This window comes from Manacus candei, unplaced genomic scaffold (assembly GCF_025592945.1).
Source record: "Manacus candei isolate 608988 ecotype Guabito, Panama unplaced genomic scaffold, ASM2559294v1 h1tg000019l, whole genome shotgun sequence".
Lineage (NCBI taxonomy): Eukaryota > Metazoa > Chordata > Aves > Passeriformes > Pipridae > Manacus > Manacus candei.
In genome coordinates, this window is record NW_026138067.1 from 6,694,119 (window position 1) to 6,713,729 (window position 19,611).

Genomic DNA, 19,611 nt, shown 5'->3' on the forward strand with positions numbered 1-19,611 from the left:
TGATAACTGTTGACACTGCCCATTTAATGACTCTACTTTGCCAGAAATACTTTCCTACTTCTGCTTCTTTCAGAAGCAGTGATTGCAACTGTCAGAGAAAGTTAGGGCTTCTGGTACTAGCATTGACTTACTCCGAGACCCTGAGTTTCTTATTTAGGCTGAAATTTCCAGTAAGACCATAGAGTATGTGGACTTGTTCTCAGTCATTGTTTACAGGGTTAAGGTCTAAGCTGTGAAGAATCGGTCTCAGGAGGTCATTCTACAGGAGAAAGACAGTCTACATGCTACTGCTACAGAAAGTGTGCCAGTTGTGGCTCTCAGGCTCCCCAGTCACTGCATCTGTCCAAGCAGCTGTGGCATATTCAGAACATGTAAAAGGGAAAGTGGTAAGGCAAAACAACTTGGGATATGCTTTACATACATGATGTCCCTGTGATTTACTCATGAGAAGGTCGTGATCATTCCTGTACAGAAGGCTGCCACGAGGCCAGTATTCTACTTAAGTCTTATGTAAGCCTCAGAGTAGGATTTAAGGTAGGTGCACAGGACTTGTGCTCAATCTCTGTTCAAGGGTTTATTTCACTCAAAGTTACAAGTCTGCCGTATAAGTGGCCATCACTCTTTATATCGGCTTCAAAGTCTTGGCTATGCTAAGATGTAGCTGCTAGTGAAAGCAGTGTGATAGTCCAGGCTGAGGTACTGAAGGGGTGACTGAGGGTACTCTGGTCCGTGTCCAAAACCAGCAGTCAACTCCTGTCTGGCCCAGTGTTAAAAGGCTGTGTTGATCACTGCTGGTACTTGATCAGAGAAGATGTAGATAAGCACATAACTCACGAGTGCCAAAGCAGTGCAGAGCCATGTGCCTGTTATGCATGGCCATCCCCAGCAAGTATATAGAAATTATTAATTTGAATTTTGATATTGTACATTATAGTTATACTACATTTGTCTCTATTTATAATAATGTTACTTTTCATATAAATTGTATTTATAATGGATGTGACTATATATTGCATGCATGCAGTGGAGCATGGCATTCAATCTCCCTTTGTCTCAGTCTCCTTCTCACCTACCTAATCTCAGCAGTAACTAGATCTTTTGGATTGTCACACTAAATACTGATAAATTTTAATCTTTATTGAGATTATTTTTCTTTTTCTTGGTAGTCTCGTTCTTTCAGAATTTTGTTGCAAACATTGAAAGGAAATAGGAAAATCATGTTAGAGCATCTGCTTCTTTTGCAAGACATTTGGACAGTTTGGCTCACGTACCCTTAGCTAGAAATCAGCATCTAAGCAGTGGTTTCATAGCTCTGAGTATGCATATCTAATAGAAAGCAAATAACTTATCTGCTGTTACACAAATGAGAGATGAAAATAGATCCTTCTATCTCTAAGCATAAGTACTGTAAACTGAGAAGACACCACAGATACAGTCACAGATGACATCACTGCTCTTGCTTTTAGACTTAAAAAAAATAATTTTCAAAACTTTTTTGAAGTAATGTATTTTATTACGTCAATATTAATACAGCAGTCCTCATATTAAGTTGACTTTAGGATCTTTTTCCATTCACTAACATCACAGGTTACATTGATATTTTTCACTTTTTCCAAGTAAAAAAGAAATCTTACAATATTGGGTAAACATACAAATGTCTATTAAATATTTTCTTTAAATATCACAGTTATGCAAACAATATTGGAAACAATAAAACATTAACATAACATCTTTCAGCTAAAAGGATTCCAAAAAGTCTTAGCGAAAGATTGGTGTAGGTGATAGTGAAATGTTTCTTTTTCTCCCCTGCGGAATAGTGTCTCTCTCAGAAATCTGAGTTGCATAAGCTGTATTTTCAATTGTGCCACTTTCTGTTGCATTATATACAATGATCCATATACCTCTAACTGTATATGAGCTATAAGAAGCAAAAGAAACCAGACAGACTCAGGACTGAAATGTCTTTGCATATATCGAGGGGAGAATCTGCACACAAAGGGACATTTATCAGGGGCTACTGTTCCTCTGCTGAGGAAGGGAGCATACCCAAGAGTCCAAAACCAGATGATGATCTTATCAAGTAAACCCTCTTCAGTAATATCATCAGCCTGCTCTTGCCAAGTCTGGCATTTCTGTATCCTGTGTATTTGCGATGGAGAGAGAGGGAGCAAAGCTGTGCAAGCTACATGTACCTGGGATAAAGAACCTGCTCAACCCACTGGATCTGTGCAGTGTTATAATATAATTGGGAATTGTTTTTGCCAGTATGGAGTGTCCATGTGAGTTTAAATAGAGTTTACTGTATTTTTCTCACTGGGAGCTGCAGGGAGGCCTTTTCAGCTACACTGGCTACCTTTGGGGATTTTTTTTCTGTATTTTTGCAAATGCTTTCAATCCAGGTTTATCTCAACACATACAGGGAGTAAAATAACCTCTTGAGCTGTGTGTCCCAATGTGGAGATAGAAAATTATTGAGGAAAAAGAAGAATAATTTTTTTTATCTTCTTGTATGAGAATAAGACTTTGAAAACAGAGGTGTAAGTTGTTCTTGTGGTGAGTAGACCTGAAAATATTTCCTCTAATGTAATTGCAGGATCAGGATTTTGCCATGATGGCTGGGTTTATTTTGCCTTTGTCTGCAGACTAGATGCTGATATGAATACAGTATTTTTCATATTATGTGGAACTTGACTCTGAAGCAAATGAACAAACCTTCAGCATTGCTTAACAGATCTTGACTAAATATCTTTGTCCTTCTACTTCTGTCTCTTTAGGTTTTTTTCTTTGAGCAAGTTTCTGTAAGTTCCATGAAGCAGTCCAAATAACGGAGACTCTATGGAGCTGTGTAAGAATCTGTTCTATTAAAAAGCTAGTCAAACTCTAGCAGTAGTGTTCATTAGGTACTCCTTCCTTTCTGACTTTGAAGAAAAAACAGTACTTTTTGTAACAGTTCAGCTTAAGCCTTAAAAGTTATTTTGATGGCATACTTAATGAAAAAATATTATTTAATTTGCCATTTCCATTTCTTTAGTAGCTACTCAATTTATGTGCTCTTAACATTTATTCAATTAATTGCCCTCCATCCCAGCTGTCCCTAGATGTAGGATTTGCATTGTCACTTCAAATTGATGCAGATTGTGTTCACCATAGGTCTATGGTTTTCTAGTCTGGGATGTGATCCTGTGTTCCTGCTAAATTCTGCAGATTACAGGAGTGTGAGGTACTATAGGAATGTAGTGGTTTTTTCCTTTGTATTCATTTTATATAAGCAACTTCATACACATAGAGGACATATTTGAATTTTTGAATTTGAAGTGTCAGTGCATACACTTCTTTTCAAACTATGATCTTTTGAAAACCATGCTTGTGTTGCAAGACACAGTGCACCTTCACATCACTGAAGTTAGCTCTGCAGTTCAGTTGGAAATCTGGAGCTGCTTAAATACTTACACCCAAGGTCACATCAACCAGGCTGGAGTACCATGTCAGTGTGATGGTCATGGCTGGAGCCTGGTGTAAACTAAATAACCAGTAATGACACTTTTTCTCAAAAAAGTTTGTCATACACGGTGATCTGGGTACTTAGAGAATGGCTTTGACCAAGTGTCAGGTGAAATCACATCACTGGGTGCAGTGTAGACTCACTTTAATTGTAGAGTGTAAGCCAGGATGCAACTGAGCAAAGACATATTAGAATAAGTATGTTTTATTTTAGTAGTTTATCTTATGAATTAAGTACTGTAACAACACAAATGCCTAGGCTAAAAAGGGATAATAGTGTTTGCATTCTGTTTCTAAATGTGAATTCATGAACTTCTCTCACATTTCAGACTTGGAAATGTGTATCGTTTCTCTCATTCTGGCAAGTTTTCTGAATCTCACTTTTTCTTGAATATCTTCTAATCCTATTTTTATGGACTCTGTGCCCTGATCAGACCCAACTTGGGTCTTCAAATGGTTCTTTCCGTAGGCTCCCCCTCTCTTGTCTTGTTTTCTAAATTTATTTCCTCCCCCCTCATACTTTTGTGGTCTTTTTCTCTCTGAAAATCTTTGCCTAGCCTTTCCCTATTCTCACTTTGACAATACTCTTTCCTTCCCTTTACTGCCCGATGTAGGACAGCGCTGTTGCAGATAAGGATAGCGCCTGCACTTTCTGCCATTTGCAGTACTAGCAGCAGGTAGGAGAGATAAAGAAACTCTGCTTCTGACTTTTGCAGCTCTAAAGAAAGGCGGGGAGCAGCAAGATTTTTTGTTATAGAAAACGGAGAAGCCTTTTCATTTGTCATCCTTACCTAGAGTGCATAGCTGCCCTGTGGGAGCGTTGTCAAGATGGGGCAACGTTAGGCAGCTTAGTTAGGAATGAATCAGCATGTGGCAGCTTGGCAGCTTCTGCTGCATGGTGTTTGCTATCTAGACCTGCTTCTAAGCCTAGGCAAAGGAGAGTGGTGGGTTAGAGCCATAAGTACCTGTGGGCTATCCTTGTGTCTACTTCCCTCATGGCTAAGAGGTTTGGTTAACCCTACTCCTTAAGTGGGAGGGATACAAGGAGGATCAGGGTTAGGGGAAGGAGTTACTAGTAGATGGCAAAAGCTTCAGAGAAAGAAAAAAGGCTGCTCCATTCAGAAGCCCTCCACTACCTCAGTGGCAGCAGACCCTCCCGCCAGGGTGTCTCCACTCCAGAGCTCTTTTCTCAGCTTGCCCCTGCTCAGCACAGGGAGGTTGGACCTTTAAAGGTCCCTTCCAACCCAAACTATTCTATGATTCTGTGCATTGTCTGTTACCCAGCATTATTCCACAATAGCAGCGGCAAGCATCCAGTCAGTGCTGGAAGAAGATGCAGTATTCATTCATTCGTTCATCATGAAATGCCGTAGCATAGCATATTTTGGGTTACTGCCTCAGACTCACGGTTACTTGTTTCAGGGTTTTGGGCTATTGAATGAGTCCTGTGGAAAGGGAATGTTACTGTTTTGCCACTTCCATTATGTTATCTTTTCCAGTGCAATTACCAGCTAATTCAAAGCTCTTTGTGTTAAGCTAATAGCTTCTGATTCACTGCTGTCAACCACTCCTCTTTGTGCACTTTTCATACCGCTTACCAGTCTCCCGACCACTTACCTATGAAGAACGTTTTTTTTTTTTCTGAGTAGAGGCTCATCATAGACAAATCGTTAATGGAACATCAAAAAGATCCCATCTGTTAGAGTTGCATATGGGTAAGATCACAATTATCAAAAGCCTCTTTTTTCCCCCCTATACTTATCCGTACAATAAATGTAGTTGTCAGCAGGATAAGTTCACACATCGGATAAGGTCACAATTTCATTTAGTGACAACTTCCAACAGCGTGAACTTACAAGGTTCGATTTATTAAAGAGTCAGAAGGGATAAGATCACTGCATGGCCAGCCTGATTTATCAGGGTTTGACTGGAGTACTTGAATAGAGAATGTCGTATTTCAAGTTTATGTTCAAAATTGTAGTTTAGTATGTGTTATGTCTCAGAGACTTGAAAATTGAGGGAGGAGAATTTAGAGGAAGTATCTCAGTAATGCAGTTTATGTCTGAAAAGCAAGTGTATGTGCATTGAATATTGGAACTACCTTGTTAAGAATCACAGAAGTGGAAATGGGATAGTTCTCTGCTATCAGTGAACTACTGTGTGCAAACGTGCACGTATTAGTTTGTTATAATGGAGGTAATCACCAGCCAAATATTAATTGCAGATTCTTTCTGTGCATACAGGATGTCAGGCAGATCTTGGGCTGGACAGTGCTTAAGAACTTCTAAGAGTGTTTTTAACTTGCTCACTCTGGCTTCAGAGCAGTCCTTGTCTGAAACCACAACATACACAATTTCTGTGCTGTGCAAAAATACTCATTAGAGAGCCAGGTGGCTGTGGACTGGAAATATGCAAAGAAGGAGCCATTTGCTAGTGGAAATTGGTAAAGCCCCATGATGTCAAATAACCAGTCTCTAATTATAGCAGAGGAAGAGCTTACTCATTGTTTTTAACTGACTCCACTTAGAAAGCTATTCCTGATTTAAAAAAAAAGACAAACCAAAACAACAACAACAAAAAAACCCCTACTGCCAAAGCTATCAGTGACTTGCTTAGAAATGTTAAATGTGTATAAATCTGGATACAGTTATTTCTGAATGAAATAGTTCTGGTTTTGTCCCACAAAACACTGCTCATCATTCACCTTCAGATATACACTCCTTTGTTTCTTACTCCAGAATGTGGGTAGATGGATGAAAACCAGTGTTATTTTGTTCCAGAAATACTATGTATAGTTGAATTCTTCTGGTATTCCAGCTGCTGTCAAATCATGTTAAGGGCCAAAAGCTGGTTTTGGGTTCCTGTATGTACTATATGTTTTGTGGAGGGTTTTAAAAAAATTATCCTGATTATGATGTGAAACAATACAAGGCTAAACTGACCTCTCTACCTTCTGTTTTATATAAGCCCTATGTGGCATCCCTGAAACAATATGTATATGTATGAAAAGAATCGTAAATTGAGTCCTTTCATTCTGGTTTTCTATCCACCAAGGTGGCCTAATATCTTAAAAGCCATGGGATGTTTTGTAGCTGTACTAGTGAGTCATGACTTGAGGCTTCTTTTACAGTGCAGCTATCATAAGTCTTTGAGTAATCACAGACTTTAAAAGTATGCTACATCAACAAGATAAGAGAAACAGCCCACAGCACTAACAGCATTATCTTTTACCAAAATTGATTAGCCCATACTGTGTGTCTCAAATATTTTGTATAAACTTACTCAGCAAGCTGGAAATAAGTGTGTTCCTGAAGAACAAGCTGAAAAAAATACTTTGTCTATAGCCAGGAAAGGGTAAGTAAATATCACTAAATGGTATGTCTTTTAAGTAATTTTTTTACCTAACTTGCAAAAACTAAAAGCAGAGCATCACTTCCTCTCTACTTATATTTCTTAGTGCTGCTTCTGTTACACTTCTGACTGTCCTTTTCAATCGAAGACCTGACAAGTCTAGGATGAAAACAGTAAAATAAAACTGCTTCTCTACTTTACCATGGGAATGATGAGTATATCACATATTTTTTTCCAGGGGTGTGAATGAATTCTATTATAATTTGCAGTTACGTGAAGGAACATTATTTTCAGTACTGAGGTGGTCTATTGCAATTGCTGATTACTAGGAACACCTAACAGTGTTTGGCGCAGAATTTTCTGCTTCCTTTGGGCTGGAGCGTGGATTAAAGGAAGCTGCAGCAGTTTTTCATCCTTTCTTTCCTTTTTCAACCCACAAGTTAGAATCTCCATGGACAAGCATATGTGAAGTCAGTACCAGTTGAGTCTTTACACTTCTTACTGCAAGTGGTGGTACAGCAATGAAGTCTCAGATCCTCTTCCTTCTCCTGATGTAGTCTGTTAAGATCCTGAGCAGTTGTGCAGGAATGGTAGCTGCAGAGAGCACTTCAGACTTGCATCTGAACTTCTGAGGCTGAAAGGGAAAAATCTTGTTTTGTTAATACATTTTTCAAACCCTCGTAATTAACAGTCACAGGGTGAGATTCTCTTTTCTTCTGGCAAACACCCTTGAAGAACACACATTGCTTGATACCACAGGTATGGCTCTTAAACCACTTAACCCTTGTGGGAAGTCAGTGGTGAATAGTAGACAGCCCCAATTACATCAGTGGGAGACTGGCCTCCTCTGTGGCACAGTTTTGATACCATTCACCAAGTAAAAAATTTCAGAGGAGCAAGATGTTGTAAATGAATGCAGAAATGTTGCAGGCAGTGTTATTTTTTACCTCTAAAGAAAAAAAGATTTTCAGTGGGAAAAAAAAAATCTTTGCCAAGGATCAAATGTAATGTGCTGAACCTTGTACAACATAGCCAAATTGTCTGGTTTTGCCAAAACATGAGAGCAGATTATTCTTCCCAAGTCTGACATTCATCCGCAGCATTAAAATGGCTGCTGGTCATGGTGACAAGAGAGAAATGACTTTTTGGGGAAGTGTGATGAAGGGAAACAGAAAGGTTACACAGCAAAATATTTTGTTACCCTGTCTGTTATCTACTACTCTGTCATAGTGTTCTAAGTGGATGGGAAAACACAAGTTTCAGTACAATTCAGCATGATGTTATCCCATCTGTAGTACATTGAAAGTATTCATATATATTGAAATGTATTGCCCAAACTACTGCTTGGAACTGTAACAAAAGAGAATGAGAGAAAGAATCCACATTAAATTATTTAATTATCAGCTGAAGGGAAATATTACATGTTTGGAAAAAAAAAGCTTGATCTTGTTTGCCTCAAACCTGAACTACTTATCAGGTATAAGATTCATATTATTAATTTTATTTAAAATATAATGTGTAATGATGTGTACCTTAAAACTTCAGTAGGTTTTTGGATATCACTGGATGATCTGCCCTAAGTTTGTCGTTCTTAATCCATTAAAAGACAGGCCTGCTTGTAAATCCACAGGTACAGATAAGGAGTCACTGTTTGACTGTGTCTGAACCCTTTTCAAATGAAAAATGTCAGTGGCAGAAAGGGAGGCTGAATTATTTTTTAAAAGGGTTTTCAAAGATTCTCATGATTCCTCTGGTATCAGTTAAATGTGACATGTCCATAGACATAGCTGTTTTTTAGTGTGTGAAAGCAAGCAAATGCTGCAGTTTTCATCTCTGAAGAGAGAAAACGCTGCAGTATGGCTAAGTGATAAACATGTTACCTTGCAATTTCTCTCTTCCATAATTAACATATAAAGAGATTTTTTTAAGTTAATAGAATTTTTAACAATGTGACTGTGAGAAGAAAAAAATGCATTTATTTTTTTTTTCTGTTTGGATGCATATATATCATATGTGTAAATTAGATATAATTAATCTGTAAGCTTTCCTGCTCACATACTGCCTTTTAAAATGTCATAGCACTGTCATGATGCGGACTCACCCACATACATAGAAGCTTTTGTAAACCAGTACAGCTCTATTTCCTAGATTTGTTCCAGTTTGCAGGAAGGATCTGATGCACAATTTTACGTAGAGTAGTTTTGTAATCTGCAACACTCAGAGGTGAAATTTAGATTTCTGTGCTTGAAAGTGGAAGCTGAAGCCAAGTCATCTCTTTGGAAAATGGTCAAGATTAACGCCTGTGGACAAGGAAAAGCTTTGCAGCCTGACTGTATGTAAATCCAGGCATCTATGGGAATGGTTAGCTTGGGGAAGTCTGTGGAGGCTGCCTGTGAGCCAGGAGTTACTCACTTCCTGCGGTCCAAGGTTCATTTCACAACAGCTGCCAGTTCTAAATCTGTGATGAGTTGACCCCTTGCACAATTGGACTTTACTCTGTTTGTGGGAAAGCACCATCCTGATTTGGGGTAGAGTTGTTGAGATGTGCTGATGCAAAAGACAGGAATCACTGTTGCATCTGTTTGGTGTGGAAAGAGAGGAAGGGGCTTTAGCAGTCATGGAAAACAGGTCCTGAGAAATCATGGCTACAGCAGAGTCATGGTGAGCTCTGCTGCTCATGAGAACCACAGATTTTTTGCCTACCTTCAGGAAGGGCAAAGCTTGGAAGTGCAAGAGCATGGAAAAATGTGGTTAAACATCTAACAAGAAGAGCACAGATAAACCTCTCCTTGTTCCATTCTATCCCTCTGAAAGTCTGAAACCAGAATTTATTATATCTGTTTTAGAAAATAGTGTTAGAAATTGTGTATATAAATATAACTGTTGCTGTATTTTTGATTGAAACATCTGTTGATAGAAAAATAGGTTTAGTGAAGAGGCTGCTTTCAAAGAAGCAATTTTTTCAATATTGAAATGAAGTGAAAAAAATATGGGAGAGAAAAGTGGTGACTGAATTTTATTTTTCCCTCCAGGAGAATGATCAATTATGTATTATCCTTTCTCTTTAGTGGAAAATCCAGAATAGTTAAGACAAGCTAAAGAAACAAATTCACTTTTAAGTGTTAATTTTTAAGTCCTTATTTTCAGAAATAAAATTTGTTTTTAAAATAAAACAAAAATCATTATATAGCCTCCCCATTGCTTTTGCATATTTTGTGTTATAACTTTAAGCTAACAATTAAAAGTATTTTTGATCTAATTCTGAAATGTTACTGCCTATAAAACCTCATTCAGTTGAAATTCCTGCTAGTAATTGTAGTAAATGTTTTTAATAGTATCTCAGAGATACTGTGGATTTATATAGCTATATGGTGTGTCTCTCAAATTTTTAGTAGCTTCATGTTTCAAAATGTGATCTTGTGCAGCAAAATGTGTCAGCGAGGTTAATACACCAGGTGTGGCTGCTATTGCACTCTCTCCTTTCAGCTGTCATCTCCCCCCTCCTCAGCACTTCTTAAGAACTTATATGAAATGGCTATTCTGAATAAAATTGCTTTCAAACTCTAATGTGTGTGAAAAGATGCAAGAAAGGAACGTGATTTTCTAAACCAAATTTGAATATAATTATAAGGGAAAAAGGTTTGTTTTTCTTCTGCAGGATGACAAGATCAGTTGTTTTTCAGACAAGCATAATTAATTCTCATTATATGGGTCCTCAGAACATTGTGCGTCTAAAACCAACACAAAGGCAGAGGTGGTTGTTGTCAAGGCATGAGTGAAAGTACTCTCAACACTGCTTGTTTTCTTTGTTTGCAGGAGAGTTGGAGGTGGTCCAGAAAGACGGGGAGCGCAAGATTCAGAGCCGGCAGCAGCTTCCGGTTGGAACAACGTGGGGGCCTTTCGCTGGGAAGATGGATCTGAATAATAACACCTTGGTATGTAGATGCTCTGAGACACTTCGCTTTGTTATATTGTGTGTTGTTCTTTAGGGAATAACCTGAATTGCTACTCAGGCGGAGCATTTGAAAACAGGCATTGTTAGCTTTAATGGACAGTGGTATTTGGCTCTTTTCCAATTAGTTCATCTATGGCAACCATCCATGTGAAGTTATTTGGAGCACAGGTTAATAGTATTTAACTTGTTATTTTACAGGAGGGAAATGTCACTTCCTTGTTTGCTGAACCAAGCCGTTGTGTTTCAGTAGTAATATCTGATTTTTTTAGTGGTTTTTTAAAATTTTTTGTAGCATTAATTTTTGAATACCTAGCTTATATTAACAAATGGTATAAAAATAAATAACTACATTATTTTTGGATAAAATTAATTAAATTTACCATACTGTTAATGTAACTGAATATAAAAAACTCTTCCATCAAATTAACATTTTTTGAAAGGCATCAAAAGACACCTGTCATATTCTATATTTGCCTTACCGTTTCTTCTGATTGCAGAAAGTATGTGGACCATATTACTTAAAAGTAATGCTTTGCTGGCCTCGGTTCAGTGCACAGAAAATCATATCATTCCTAGGTCTTCATTTCTTCTTTGTTTGTATTGGTTTTAAGTCTGAGCTTCAAAATTATTTGTGTATAGTTCAGATTAATTTTCTGAGAATATCAGGAAGGAAGCAACTAATATCTCCAGGAGAAGGGTTTAAACAATCTTGGAACATGCATTGCATTGCCCTTTGGGATACTTCTGAAGAACCATTATCTGCAGCTTGATCACTGTTTGCTATTACAGACTTTGCATTGAATGTATTTAGCATAATGACCTGTGGAACTGTTTTCACAGAAGGGGATTACATATATTTGGGGTACACGAATCTGTGCTGTAAATGGAGAAGCTGAGCTTCCCAGTGTTCACCAATGCTAGATATTGTCCTGCCCTTGGAGGACCTGAAGAGAGTGAGGAGCACTGAGTTGCTGATGAATCATCTGGGACAGTGTGAGAGAAGGGTTATGTGGACATGGGAGAAAAGGGGGGAAATTGATAGTCTTTAACTCCTCTCTGTAGAACCCATGCCTGTATATTAGAGTTCTCTTTCTAAGGGCTTGCTGAATAGGATGCATGCTAGTTTCTGTAAATATGCATATTAAAATTTGACTGAAACATTATTCTGTTATAAGTACATAGTAGCCATTTAAAGTCATAATATTTTGTACCCTTTAGCATAATTTATTGATCAAAAGGTGCTAAAAATGTTATAGAAAGTGGCATGGAAACTTTGTCTAAGTTTCCTAGAGTTCAGTATTCCCAACCAGATCACATTTCCCATTCAGGCACCTGAATAAAGAATAGATTTTCAAAAGTACTGCACAGTCAAAATGCCTTATTGTTAGAAAGGAGAAACTGGAAGATTTGAATACTTGTCTCCATTTTCTCCATCCATTTAATTTTTATTTCTGATAACCACCTGTAATTCAAATAATTTTCTAAATTCCACTATTACTACTTTCATCAACTTTCATGTAACCAAAACGTTAGTCCTGTTGTAGCTCAAAGTTAGTGCACAATCCATAACTTAGGAGAATTGCTAGCTTGGTGTGGTCCCTCTCGCCCTGTCCACTTGTACCACTTCCTCAGGTATATAGGACGGGAAGATAAAGTTTAAGTATATGAGATTATGTTGATTGACCCTTTACTGCAAAATTAATCATTATCGGATATTCTTAGGATTAATTTGCAACATGTCAGCCATCAAACATGTTGTTTCACTTTTGTTTTTTGATGGAGATATGGAGCAACTAGAATCCTTCTAGGAGGAGCTTGCTTCCCCTTTGGTAGCACAGGCATATATTAGGTCTGTTATTGCTTCGTGAATCTGTCACTTTTGCTGTATCAAAAACATTTCGCTAAGATATTTGGGTTTTAATGAACTGGTAATTAAGCAGTGAACAGAACTGACTTAATTTAGTAATTGTAATGGGATGGTACAGCTTTCTCAAAGTAGTTCAGAGAAATGTGTGATGAAAACCTTAAGGACTTTTTTCCTCTAAACTGGAAAGATATTTTGTTTCTTGTCAAATTGAAACCCATAAACCCTATTTTTGCTAACACTTGAAAGATTTTACTTTTGCCTACAAACATAAATACATTTGGAAATCTGAAAAGGTTCCTGTGAACAGAAGTTTTGTCCTCAGAAATAGTGTTTTGTCCTCTGAGCCAGTCCATCCTTTGAAAAGTCAAAACTGAACAGGATATCATTGTGAGCAATCTGATTTAACTTCGAAGTTGGATCTGACTTTGAAGTTTGCCCTACTTTGAGCGGGAGTTTGGACTGGATGACCTCCAGAGGTCCCTTCCAACCTGAATTATTCTGTGATTCTAAGTATTGTTTCTTTTTCTCAAATATCAGATGTTTCCTGTAATCCTACATTTGTTACTTTAGAATGCTGTGTGAAGAAATGTAAACCTTTTGATGCAACTTTAATTTACTGTTAAAGCAACAAAATCCCAGTGCCAGCTTCTACATATTTTTTGTTATATCTTTTTTTTTCTTGAAATGATTCAGGTTTATTTATGAGTTTTTTGTTTGCTTGACATATTTGATTACTTATCTCACTATCGTACATGTTTTCTGTTGTTCATAAGAGGAGTTATGATTCTTTACATAGGTTATTTGTATATGTTTTGGAAAGCTCATTTGGGTAAAGCCTCATGTCACTAGAATTCAAACAAACTTTCCCATGAGCAGCTGACAGCAGGTTTAGTTCTTTTCTGAATGAGAACTTCAAATATTGTGCTACTATAAACATCAAATAATTTTTGGAAAAAAGCTTTAATGTGGATTTTTGGTATAGAGAGGAAAGAAAAGAAAAATTGAGGGACCCTCAGGTGAGTAAATATCATAATTTTTCAGCTGCTGTCTTTATTGGGAAATATGTTTGTGACTGACTACAAGTATCTTACCCAACTTTACTGTTTGGTGTTAGCAATGTGACGGTGCCTCACAGGATTCATTACCTAACTCTAACAGTTGCAGCTTGCTTAGTACCCTTGCACTCTGCACTGAATACAGCCTGTACATGCAATATCCTCTTGAAGTGCTTCTTGTTTCAAGCAGCGCTGTGTTGCTGAATACAGTCTCACTGCTGTTGGCTCAGGAGACAGAGCAAGTTAATTAATTCAGCATGGTATTTAATTGAGTCACTGTGCCAGATGTCAATTACTTTTTAGATCTTTCAAGTTTCTGTCTTGAAGTACTCTAGCAGTATCCGTCTCAGAGTACTGGAAGGTTGGGTACCTTGAACAAAAATTATTTAAATGCTGTTCAGAATTGTAAAAGGAATAGCAGTATTTTACTTCATCAACAGTGTTCCAGCACTGTCAGGAGATATGATAGTGCAAGGCTCATATCAGGACTGAAGAATACTCATATTCTAATGGTAGACTTGAAATAGCTCAATGACTATTAAAGTTCTTAATTTTTCTCATCTAGGAGTTTAGCTAATATTCATGAATTACAGATAATTACATTATGTAATAGTGTATGTCATGCATTACTGTTACTGTTGATGAAACGATTTGCATGCAGCCACCAGAAATCTTAAGAATGTTGGTTTTAACAAATGAGTCTCAGATCTTAAAACTTGTCTAGGCATTTAATTTTTATTTCAATCTGACCTTAAGAACTCCTTATATCATTATTAAATATTTATAGATATATATTTAGATACTTTTATTAAATGTAGGGTGATAGATCTCATATCTAGATACTTTTAATGATCTGTTCCTGTAATTTTGCCAAACTGGCAAAATTCCTGTTCTCGGCTGCATGTGTAGTTTGTATCTGTCTGCACAATTGGGCATAGAGGTTATTGCCTTCCATTTCCCTCCACTACTTTCACTTTCCATTTACTGTTCCATAATAATTGATAGTCCCAAGAAAATGAAATGCATCGGAATATCTTTTCAAACCTAGAAAGTGTACATGTCTACATGTTTCCAGGTTCTGTTTGAGATTTGCTGTTTTGACAAACAGACCCATGAAGAGTTTGTGGAATATTGCCGTCTGTCTACAGCTGGTGAGAACTCAGCTGTAGAAAGGAAGACAACATGATTTTATCTCTGGTTTTACCAAGCAGGCTCCAACTTTGTGCCTTGCTGCATCACAGGAGATTCAGTAGTTCATGAGTACCTACAAGCAGACAGGAATATATTTTAAAGCATGAGATTCCTAGCTTGTGATTCCTGTCTTTAACAAGAAGGTGGGTTTGCACAAATGCCAAGTCTAATGTGACCATGCAGGTGAGAAGAGCAGAAGACCTCTCTAGGCTGGTCATACAGACTGCTGAAAGAGGAGCTGCTGTGTGTAAGCAGACCTAAATTTAAGGCACTAGCAGCCTAGTTAAGGAAAAGCCATTCACTTGCCTTTTTTCATCTGTAAATATTTTCCCTATTTGAGGGGACAGTTTGGTGGGAATGAGGCCCTTGGAAACGAAAGCAGCAGTGAACCACGTAGCCCACGACGGACATCAAACAGTGGTTGCTCCAGCAGCCGTGTGGAGGCATTCTGAGAGGCCTTTTCCTTTGGCTGCTTCCGTCTAGTTTTTGGTGTTAATCTGTGCCCATGGCATGGTTTTGTGAAGCAAAACAATGAGCAGCTGGATGCAGCCCCCCATTCTCATATCCTTGTCTCAGGGAGGAGCATGCAAGGCAGGCCTGTACCGGCCTGATAAGGAAAAGAGGATTCAACGTGGCTGTGAAGGAAATCCACAGGAGGAGAGTGTGGAGGGCTGGGCCAGACAAGCAGTGGGACGCAGCAGGCACCCTTTAATGGGATCTGGGAGATTCAGCACCGAAGAGACACTTCATCTGGAAGACACACTCACAGAAGTGTTTGACAGGGTAGCGTGTGAAGGGCTGAGGATCCAAGGTTCAGAATGCAGCAAAGTTGCTCACTACCTCATCTGGGACTGGTCACTTTGGGTCAAAAACCTTGTGTAGGTAAGACAGAGACTTTAATCTTCAGAGTTGCAGCACAAGGATTTTCTGGTACCTTTGGTTGGAGGTGCTGCATGGCCACAGAGACAGCCAGTAGTCTGTCCACAGTCAGGCTGTAGCCAGTCTGTAACCTCTGTTTATCTTGATCAGACATGGAAAGGGATAAGGTAGATTTTATCTTTTGGTATTTAGATGCAAATGAAGATTATGGCTCTTAATATCACAGAACTATTTTTATATTTATTTATCAAAAATAGTGTATTGAGTAATGAACCTTGATTCTAAACTTTGTTATACTGATTTATACCTTTAAATATGTCAAGGGACTGCAAAAACCTTTATTTCTCATTTTTACTACTATTACTGTCAGGTTCTTCATATCTAGAACTAGTTTAAGATCACTTCCTTCTGTCTCAAACACAAGCAGATGTTATCGTTGTAGCACTTCAGGACAGCACATGGTGTCACACCAACAGCCAGGAAGGTGCTGGTCCACTGTGCATGTGTTGGGATTCTCCACTTAGAATCATAGAATCATTAAGGTTGGAAAAGACCTCTAAGAACATAGAGTCCAACTGTTAACCCAGCACAACCATGACATGTCCTCCAAACATCTTTTGAACTCTTCAGAGATGGTAATTCCAACATTTATCCAGGTAGCCTGTTCCAATACCTGACCACCCTTTCAACGAGGAAAGTTTTCCTAATATCTAATGTAAACCTCCTCTGGCACAACTTGAGGCCACTTCATACGAACTAAAACATTTCAAAATATTGAGATATGCCAAGATGATGTGGACATCCACATGTCCATCCACGATGGTTTTGAAAACACATCACCTCACATTGCCTTACCTTTTACCATGTACTCTCCCATTTATATAGACATGTAGTTGAGGAGAATACAATAATAGAAAGACCCTTTTTAAACTTTTGTCCATAATTGTAGTTTATACACTTTTTTAAAAAAAGTTATTTCTACTCTTTTATTTACATTTACACAAAAAAGTTAATTTAAACATGTTACTAATACAACAGCAAGATGTAGTATCTGAATAAACACTCTGTTTTGGAAAATGCTGAAAGCATTTGTGGTAGGTTGACTTTTTTTTTTTTAGGCCTTCCTTAACAACGGGGGTCAGAAATCTAAGGAAGTATTCCATATCATCCTTTAGCGTAACACAACATATAAATAAGGTGCAGATAAGAGAGCTCACTCTCTTCTGGTGGCTGAAGGCGACAGGTCTCTCTGTAGATGGTCTTTGCTTGTATAGGCCAGGGCCTGACTGCTTAGACCTGCTGTTGTCTCTGGTCCTTTCGGGAGGTGTGGGGAGTTAGTTGGTGCTTTGCACAGTTCTGTTGTTTAGTTCAGGAAGGTATTTAATGTGGTTTTTTTATTTGTTCGCTAGCTCTCTATTAGCGGTGTATATTTGGAGGATATTTGGGTTTTTTATCCCTGTTTCCCCCTTCTTTTTCCCTTTTTTGCCCCCCTGGGAGTTCCCTATTGTGTGTACAATATATTCAAATTGTATATATAACTGTAAATATACATAAATATATATTTTTTATATAATCCCGTTTTTGTTCAGACTTCCTTCAGTTTTTCTGTGGTTCGGTTTTTTCCCTTGCTTGAGAGACTGGGAGGGGGGAGGATACAGCTTGGACTTGGCAAAAGAACCAGACCAAACTTACACAGCATTTTTTTCCCAGCTTGCAGAATTTGTTTCCAGATCGCAAATAGATGATGAAGCAACATGGTACATTAAAAGAAAGAGCACCTTGATCCTACACCTTTGTCTAAATGCTAATAGTACACTGGTATTAGTACTGCACACCATTACCACAGCTGTAATTTTAGGCTATTAAATATTTAAGGGACATACAAATAAGACAGGATTGAAATTACGTCTTTTTTTTTTCTTCATTTCTGAATGGGTAATTTCAGAATGTAGTATTATGTCAACAGAGGATTTTTACATAAAATTGCTCTTGCTTTTTAATCTCTTTTCCTTGGCTATAGCCCTTTTATGGAATACATATACCCATGGTGCATTTTGACACCTGTTTATCAAAACAGCAGTACTTTAACATTTGTTTAAAACTACCACTGGTCACTTTGAAAGATTTTTAAAACTAATTCAGTGACTTGGTGCTTGCTATAAGCAACTCCATTAAGCAGAATTTATCCTAATACTCTTGTAATTAAGTAGTAGACATTGCCAATCATTCCCTTTAAACTAACTTAGTTCCCTGGGAGAAAACTCAATAAACTTTCTGTCCTATTTTGGCAAGCTTCATTTCAGTAGGGGGTCTTATGGAAAGTGGGAATATACTGTGGGGCACATTGCCAGGGTGCTGAGAGCAGAGCAAGGGGATGGCCCAGCAGGAGAGAGGAGGCAAAGTCAGGAGCCTAGAACAGAAAGAAAGGCAGGAAAATTTGGTCCAAGGCCTCTCAGGCATCAGTAGAGGGAGATGCTATCTGAAAGCACCAGGCTCTTACACTTTAGGATCACAGAATCGCAAAATTTGCTGATTTGGAAAGGACCCACAAGACAAGCTGTTTGGAGAAAATCACTGCAATAAATTTCAGTAGCAACATATTCTTGTGCTTCTAGACTGTCTTAATAATTTTCTAACTAGTCTAATCTTCTCTGTACCACAGGCTTTAAGACTCAAATGCTTATTTTGCTGTGTAGATTTTGCTAAATTTATAACAGAAATTTTAGAATGGGATGTAGTCTTATTTTAAAACTTCATACAAGAAAAATAATTTATCTCCATTTAAGGTCAGTCATGTACCTCATTGCACTGCAATACCTAAAAGACACTAGTTCTATACTCATATTTAAAATGAGAAATTTAACAATAATGTTGTCCTCTGAGGACATTTTTTCAATTCATGCTTTTTATAGTGATACCTCTTCTTATTTATGAAACATAAGTATTATAGACTAAGCAGATATAAAATGTCAGATTTAAATATTCAGCAGTTTTTGAAATACCTTCCTTCTCACTAAATGTTAACACTATTTTTTTAATTCTGAAATAAAATTGTTTCTAAAATGTTGACACTTTTTTTTCAGCAGTTTCACATTCATAGAACAAGCATGGGAAATTCTAGCTTCATCATTTTAGTGGAACATAAAGCTATGAAGGTGCTTGTTTCTGTGAAAATGTTTGCATTGTTAAGCCAAGTATTTGGTAGTTACAATGGACACTGAAATGAAAGAACCAAAGGCTTGTGCTCTTTCTTTGAACGCTTGAAAATAAAACATCCTGGACACTCCTGGGTATTTTTGGGGCTATTACATATAAAGCTATACCTGCCTAAGGGTAGTTAGCCTTAGAGTACATTGGTAGTGGAAAAAAGCACTGTGATGCTGTTGCCTGTGGAACTGTGGTAGCACTTGTGTTCCACTCAGTATATTGTCGAGATGTACTGTCTGGACATACAAATGCATAGGATTATGAAAACATCAAGGGTGCTTTCCATAAGATTCATAGAGGCAATAGTGGGCAGTTGTTTGGAATAAAAGTGTGTTGTAGAGAAAATTTTGGTGTGAAAAGAAAATTCACGTTTTGGTGGTGCCAAAATTTGTTTGTGTTAATAGAAATGCAGACCAAGGTGCCATATCATAGTAACAATAACAATATTTGAAATAATTGTCTATCTTCATTTAAAGAAAAAAATTACTTCAAATAAAGGAATGGAACAGTGATTTCACTTAAGACAGTGGCTCCTTGCCATCCCATACAGTGTGATGGAATGATCAAAATTCCAAAGATCATTTCCTTTTCTGTCTGAATATGCT

General features: G+C 37.7%; 1 protein-coding gene across 2 annotated transcripts in view; it reads left to right on the forward strand.

The window, feature by feature from the left end:
- The window catches only part of ZFPM2 (zinc finger protein, FOG family member 2), a 306,310-nt gene that overhangs the window by 138,285 nt on the left and 148,414 nt on the right, over positions 1-19,611 (forward strand). For both annotated transcript variants that reach the window (XM_051785155.1, XM_051785156.1), the window contains one exon: positions 10,669-10,787. In XM_051785155.1, coding sequence (XP_051641115.1) covers positions 10,669-10,787 — 119 coding nt within the window. The remainder of the gene's footprint in view (positions 1-10,668; positions 10,788-19,611) is intronic.